The sequence below is a fragment of the Phoenix dactylifera genome, chromosome 4 (assembly GCF_051530095.1).
Source record: "Phoenix dactylifera cultivar Ajwa chromosome 4, Ajwa_hap1_PhDact_Kaust_v1.1, whole genome shotgun sequence".
In the NCBI taxonomy this organism is placed as follows: domain Eukaryota; kingdom Viridiplantae; phylum Streptophyta; class Magnoliopsida; order Arecales; family Arecaceae; genus Phoenix; species Phoenix dactylifera.
In genome coordinates, this window is record NC_143193.1 from 49,122,418 (window position 1) to 49,129,943 (window position 7,526).

A 7,526-nucleotide genomic window follows, 5' to 3' on the forward strand; every position below is an offset into this window, starting at 1 on the left:
AAACCTTTCAAATCACGTATGTCAATATATAGTATAAGAATTCCTGGTGCTTCAAAAAGACAGATAAAAGAATACTTATATCCCATCATTATTATTATGCCATAGAAAGAGGATGAGCCTTGACATAATGGTAAAAATTTCTCTACTTGTTGAGTAAGACTGCGTACATCTAACCCGACCCTGTAATGACAAGAACCTTATAGACCTGACCACCCTTATTATTGTTATACTGTAGAAATTCAAAAGGAGAAATGGATGAACATGAATTTCAACCAATATTGCAAACACTGAACACCATGGCCTTCATTTCTGAGTCCATAATTTACAAGAAGCATAGGGTGCAATAAATAATTCAAAGGTTCCACTAACAAGAGAAGCATAGAAGCATACATGGACCAAAATGGATTATAAATTATGACGTCATACACAACCCATGACAGGATCTCATAATTCACTTGTCGCGAAACTTGGGGCGAACAGCAATTACACCAGGTCTTGCATCAGCAAAATGGTATCTACAAGAAAGTATTGACATTATAGGTAACTGGGTAACTAAATACCGAATGCAGGATCTATATATCCATAAATTAGCATTAATTTCTTTTCACCAGAACAGAAATAACATTTACCCATTTTCAATAAGAAAGCTTCTGACAACTGTTGGAAGCGAAGCTTGTCCTCGACTATGGTTCCCAGTCCCTGGAAGAAATGGAAATTACATGAACTTTTCAATGCCATCTATTAACATGCAAGTCATAACAGAAAAGCACGGATATCATGATTTCCAAAAAAATATCAACACTTGAACATGATAATATAAGATACATGATTCAACCATCCCATTGGACCATTTACCTGGCAAACTGCTAATGCACTTGTCTAGTACAATTCATGCTTTACAATATAAAACCACATCAACGTTTACCAAGTATCCCAAAAAGGGACCAGCACATTATCTTCCAACAGTAACTTAACTATTTATTTATAAAATAACCCTCCAATTTGCTGTACCATGTAGACTGTGAGGTTTCCTCTTGCCAAATGACCATGCATTCATATTGTAGATCCATGCATTCATGAATATGTGTATCCATGTGTATATGCAATCATAATAGGCATGCATCAACAGATGAGACGTCCAAAACATCAATAAGCATGATCCTTGTTCATGTTCATCGCCACAAGGGCCAAAGCCCTGGTTGAGAACAACCTGGTTTATACTTTCTAGTAGCAATATAATTATCATACTTGCAATATAATTATTGAAAGGGCAAACAAGGCATGTATTAAGTGCATTAAATTTACACCTGTAATAACATGTAATACTGTTTGTCTCTGCTGAGGTAATGCCCTCATCTTCTTCGCATGAGAGTCCTTTTCCAAGCCTTTAAGAGTCTCCAATGATGCTGAGTGTGAAATTCCAGCCTCCAGTTTCACTAACCCATCAGAAGAAGCAGAACAACTCATAATGGCCTGGGATTCTATTTTATGCAGACGCTCCTTCAATGCCCTCACAGCTTCTGAAGCATGCAGGCCATGTAAATCTATTTTCCAGATGTCATTATCGCTGTTCCTAATGTGTAAGATTTTCTCTGCTGCTTTCATGTTCAGCTTTTCAGCAGCCGTCCACTCTCCTCGAGCTCTCAGGGAAAACTGACGTGCAGAAACATGGTCACCTCTCAAGTAAGCATTACTCGCAGCCCGTGAATGCTGAGATGCCGCCCTATTGACAAGATAAATATGTTAAACAATCCTATCAACAAAATTGATCAGAAAAGTGATATCCAAACTCATTAGAACCCTTTAGGTCACTTATATGATACCGTGATACCCTTTCCATGTAGGCTAGCAACTTCTTCGGAGAACATCATATGCCAGGGAACAAATAGAGAAGAATGTACCAGTCAAGAAGGAATGGTTCCACCAAATCATATCCATAATTAGAAAAGACTCATACCAATTCATCAAAATACTTTCTAATCGAACACATCAGTCAAATAAACTATGAACATCAGTCAAATAAAACTATGCAATTCTGACCAAGAACATCATATGAATTGTAACTTAATACTAATCTAACTACTACTGAAAATATCTACTATGAATGATCCAATCAAACAAAAGCTCTTAGCTCCTTCCTTTTCCTTCTTTCAAAACATTTTTTCACTTATTAATATTAAAACCTGGATTATTTCCTTTAGTTCTCAATCTGGCCCTCTTGTGCGTGCACCTTGGGCCTGAAAAGAGAGAAACCCCATGCATGGGGGGAGGTTGGGTGGTCTAGATATATCTAATAGAATATCAAATAACAGTTCCTTGCTGCACTCTCTTAAACCAAGTGTATATGAAAATGTCCGTCGGAGCTTCTTGTGAGCTTACATTCAGCTCGTGATTCCATACAACTATGCTTACAACTAACAAAGATTGCGACTGCATATGCAAGTTTGCAAAGGAACAGCACAACAAAGATATAGAACTTAATGATACAGCATCGATGTTCTAACCTTGAAGACCATGTTCAAGGCTTAAAAGTTTGCAATTCCACAATGCATGCCTAAAATGTGGATTGCGGAACGCTTCTTTACTGCAGATCAATCCTTGGGTTATAACAGTTGCAAAAAGAACTGCCAAGTAATATAAGTAGCAGATATGGAAGGAGTGGGGAAATTTTATATACAACAAAGCTGATTCCAATAAATAGAATCTTGTCTTTGAAGTTTGAACCTTAACTCTAGCACCATAACATGTCTAGGTATGGTCCCATACAGTAAAGGAGCTTAAATATCATATGATTTTTTTTAGAAGTAAGACAAATAAGTATGACAATATACATCAATTGCAAGCTTCAAATTAAGCATGACCCATAGCACAAATTTTACAAAACAGTACAACAAATTAACTTAGGAGCAGTATCATTTTATCACACAAGTGCAGGCAGCACAACAATGTTTGAAAAAAGAATGTATTAAACATAAATTTAATTGAAATTTTCATGAAAATGGAGGAAAACTTATTTCACCAACAAGTAGACAATTTACTCATAAATCTAAATAATAAATATTTTTATCCCTTTTGGTGGATGTGCACGTCTGCATCACAGAGTCTCACATGCATGACATACCCATGTCAAATATCAACATTAAAATGTTTTCAATTTCTAGATTATTTACAACATATCCATGCTCATGTTAATGTGTTCAGATATAAAATCCATATTGACTGCATCTGGAATATTGGAATTTGTAATGATGCCCACCAATGTGTTCTCACAATGCAATATCCATGTCCATGTCAACTACAGTACAGGGTTTGACAATTCTTGAAACTTAAAGCCTTCATTTAGTATATACTTGTGCAACACAATATTTGCAAAAAGCAAAACATACTGTATAATATACTACAAAAATTCAAAGTCCAAAGCCATTTCTATGAGACACTTCATGCACCGTGATTGGTAAATTCAGTTTTACATACAATTACATGTTGTAACTCGTGCACAAATACGGAAATCAATCTGCAATACTGTATTATTTGTAGTTACTGAAGACTTTCATTTGATGTAGTCATGTTCTTTTTTGATGAAAATGTCTAACCGGCACACATGCGGGTGTGTCCTCCTAACTTTGATAGATTGCACAAAAAAATAACAAGGATAAAAATAACAACAATAATTTGGAGATCAATTAAATAAAAGCTACATACGAGATGATTTGAAATACTTTATTATTGTAGCTTCTGAAGACTTTTATTTGATGCAGTCAAGTTCTTTTTTATTGAAAATGCCTAACGTAGATGCATGTGACTGTTGTATCCTTGTAACTTTGATCAAAAGCACAAAATAACAATGATAAAAATAACAAAACTAATTTGGAGATCAAATAAATAAATCTTTCCTCTACATGTGAGGCAGTCATACCTCATCATCATTATTGCATCCTTCCGGTGACTTAAGTAGACATCATTTTCTTCCCACTCAGGTTCAGCAGGTACAGAGGACAATCTCCTTGAAATTAGCACCTCATGTGCACCATCTGATAGCTTATTGTTAGCTGGCTTGCTGTCCACTGAAAATTTAGTACTATCATTCATAAAAGTGCTTGGGCCCTTGCTTGATATTAGCACAGCATCTGCACCATCTGACAGTTTATTATCTATTGAAAGGCTTTGCCCCCAGCATTTATCTTTAGTGCTGATAAAAGTGCTCAGTTCAGAGCAGCTAGTCTTCTCTTTGTTCGAGTCAGGTGAAACCATTGCTTTGAGAATAATGGAAGCTTGGTCCACATCACCATTCACAGCAGCTAATAGGTCCTTAATCAAATTTTGATCAGCCCAACTATGAACATCTTTCAGCATCTTGACAGCAGGATTTACATTATTTTTGGCAGTGATTTGATGATCTAGATGCCTCGCAGCAGAATTATCATTTAAAAATCCACTTTTCTGGTTATTCACAGGTAGTGGGCATTTTACATACGGGCGAACAGCCAAAGAAGAAGACCTCATACTTGTGCTATTGTTTGTCACCAAATTTTTGGCAGAACCGGAAGAAGTTGCATTGGAGATGGATGGGAAAGGATCGGCATCACATTCAGGCAAGGTGCCATCTTTCGCTCGCTGCTTGCGATCAAAGGCAGCCCAACCAGGAGTGCGGACCCTGGGCTGCTGCATATTTGAATTTAATGGACTTCTCGAGATGGTCATCTTAGAAACCAAACGGACTATCACCAGGAATGATTCATGAAAAATAATGTATATGCCGCATACTTGTTCTTTAATCTTCCAGCCCAGTATGAGGGAGAAAAAAAAACCCACGCAAGTGCCCCAACAAATTTGACTCAACCAGTTTGCAGAAGCTTTTTCAACCTAACAAGTAACAACAAGCAGTCATCAAGCATAAGTGTATATAAATCCGGTTGACAGCATACGGAAAACATAAAGGCTGTTATGACTGATATCTCCCACATTGATTTCTAACGTCAGCTAATAAGATTAAACATTATATAATCTAAATTCACTAATTAAGAAAAGGTTTAAGATATTTCTTGTAAACCAATTCTTAGCATCCAAGCTTCAAAATATAACTTCAGTCAGCCCGGGAAGGAGAAAAATATTTTTTATTAAAAATTAAATCCACCGATATAGTTATATTTTTCTTCTTAACTCAGTCAAATTATTATCTATTTTAAAAATATATATCTCAAATTTTCATCAAAATTTCGAATTTTGTGTGTGTGTATATATATATGCCAACAAAGAGCTGTTATACTAAATTAAGTAACAAAAATAAATCAAGAAATATGAATTAAAAATAAAAATTAACTATCTTTATTCTCTCAAAATAAAACCATCAGAAAAATATAGATTCTACAAAAATCCACGTTTATCCAATAATCTTTACGCGAAGGCAAAACAATTCCTAAAAAATTACAAATAAAAAGCCTAATCAAATTTCGAGAAATTCTTCCTAAATTAGATTTATAAATCCTAAAAGCTTGGGATCGTAGAGGAATTAATAAAAATTAGGGCATGCCTTGTCGCGCTATTCTGAGACCCCAATCCACAGTTCTCGAAACCAAGGTGTCGATCGGACCAAGAACGAGGAATCGTATAGCTGGAACGCGAAGTTCTTCAGATCGGACGGCACGGAGGAGGAGACAATCGGCTGAGAAGAAAGTCTGCATCCCGTATCCATCAACGATCCCTTCCGGCGAAGCGAGACGAGGTTTCGGTTGAGATATTTGGGGCCTCGGCGAAAGGATTCCGAGCCTATCTTTATTTTTTTCCTATTTTCATAGCTATGTTGGAAGGCTTTTAACCTATGTTTCATTCAATTACAAAATAATGGTAGAAATTGCTAATATTGTAGAAATAACAATTTCAAAAGCTATATAATAAGAAAAGTTTGAAAAACAAAGAAATTAAAACTTGTCAGGATCAAGGCATGTGAAATATACTATTCTAAGAATAAAATTCGCTCCCTCGTGCATGTTCATGACAAGGTCATTCCCAAGGTACAACAATCCAGTTAAGCCTAATTCTTGTCTCACGAGCATAATCTCGTGGGAGGCTTGGTCCAATCGACTCACCTTCAATCGCCCAACGAGAAGGCTTAAGAAAAATGAAAGTGAAAAATTGGAGGAAAATTTAAAAATTAGAAGGCTAATAGGGGGTTTCTTTCTCGGGCTCAAAGTACTCGCACAATGCTTGAATATGTCTGGATGTAATGTATTAACTGCCAATAGCTTTTTTATAGGCTCGATTTGGATAACCACTAGATAAGCCCATAAAGACCTCAACAGCTCTCACAATAAAGATTGTAATAGCCTATTATTGTTAGCACGTCATAAAAGTTTTCCAACACGTGCGCATTAATATCTATAATGCATATGTAAGGCTGCAAATGGGTCGGGTCGACCCGTGACCCGACCCGACCCGACCCGCGTAGACCCGACCCGACCCGAATTTTAGGACCCGCGGGTCCGGGTCGGGTCCTAAAATTGGACCCGAATCATTTTCTGGGTCGGATCTGGGTTTACCAAACGGACCCGACCCGACCCGAATGGACCCGAAGAGAGAGAGAGGAAAAGCAAAAGAAAGTCTTTTCTTTTTCTTTTTCTTTTTTTTTTGGCGTGGGTTGTGATACTGTTGGTCAGTGTGGGAGGATAGCAAGTTAGCAACAAGCATAGGTTCACAGAATCCAAAGAAACGTCGGCCCGTCAGGATTCTCTCTCGATCTATTACACTGTTGAGACCTCTGGTGTCTCGGTAGCTGCCTTTTTTTTTTTTCCTTCTGTTTTTTGGTTTTTGTTTCTTTTAACTTTTGAAGGGAGAAAGTGAGGGAACACTGCAACTGAATATGGGTCATGTGCCAGTTTTCTGTAATGGAATTGGATTTTGGAAGAAGGTCTAGAATTTTTTTTGTCCTCGTGAGAGGGGAGCTGGGAGACACCGAGTTCCGTCCAATCAGTCATATAGATAAAAAATAGTGTGATATGAAATTTGGCTTGTAGACCGACTTAGTTAGTAAGTCATGGGTCATCTGTTCTGACTGGAGCTCAATTGCAAAGTCTTTCAAGTCATGGGTCACCCAGCACCTCATAATTATGATATGACCAAATTAGATTTGCCCAAATTTTTTCCCAAAAGCACAAAAAAATTGGATCCGATCGGACCCGGACCCGACCCGAATCAGACCCGGACCCGACCCGAACCCGACTCGGACCCGACCCGACCCAACCCGATCTTCAACCGGGTCGGGTCCGGGTCCAAAATTGGGACCCGAACAAAAAACCGGGTTGGATCGGGGTCACTTAGGACCCGACCCGACCCATTTGCACCCCTATGCATATGGTACAGTGCACATAAATCAGCCAAGAGTAAACTAATTTAAATTTCAAATTTAAATTATAGATTGAAATCAAATTCAAATATTAAATTTAAAATGAATATGTTGCTATGCACATATGTACAATGCACGTATGTGTAGCTATGCAAATAAGTCGAGCAGCTAGCAAGTTATTCAAGAT

At 37.4% G+C, this 7,526-nt stretch overlaps 1 protein-coding gene across 1 annotated transcript; it reads right to left on the minus strand.

The window, feature by feature from the left end:
* Positions 1-278: 278 nt before the first annotated feature.
* Positions 279-5,829, minus strand: LOC103704789 (smr (Small MutS Related) domain-containing protein). Its single transcript, XM_008788228.6, has 5 exons — positions 5,531-5,829; positions 3,917-4,863; positions 1,308-1,723; positions 630-699; positions 279-515 (listed from the first exon to the last, which is right to left on the minus strand). The coding sequence occupies exons 2-5, from the start codon at positions 4,699-4,701 to the stop codon at positions 452-454; spliced, it is 1,335 nt and encodes a 444-aa protein (XP_008786450.4). The 5' UTR covers positions 4,702-4,863; positions 5,531-5,829; the 3' UTR covers positions 279-451.
* Between the last annotated feature and the right edge of the window lie 1,697 nt (positions 5,830-7,526).

Bases quoted from the DNA above. Each gene is read 5' to 3' on its own strand.
- LOC103704789 (XM_008788228.6), bottom strand. From the start codon at position 4,701: ATGACCATCTCGAGAAGTCCATTAAATTCAAATATGCAGCAGCCCAGG. The intron at 1,724-3,916 runs GTATGACTGCCT...TCTTGTCAATAG, and splicing joins GATGCAATAATGATGATGAG to GGCGGCATCTCAGCATTCAC. The intron at 516-629 runs GTAAATGTTATT...ACTTTCTTGTAG, and splicing joins AGCTTTCTTATTGAAAATGG to ATACCATTTTGCTGATGCAA.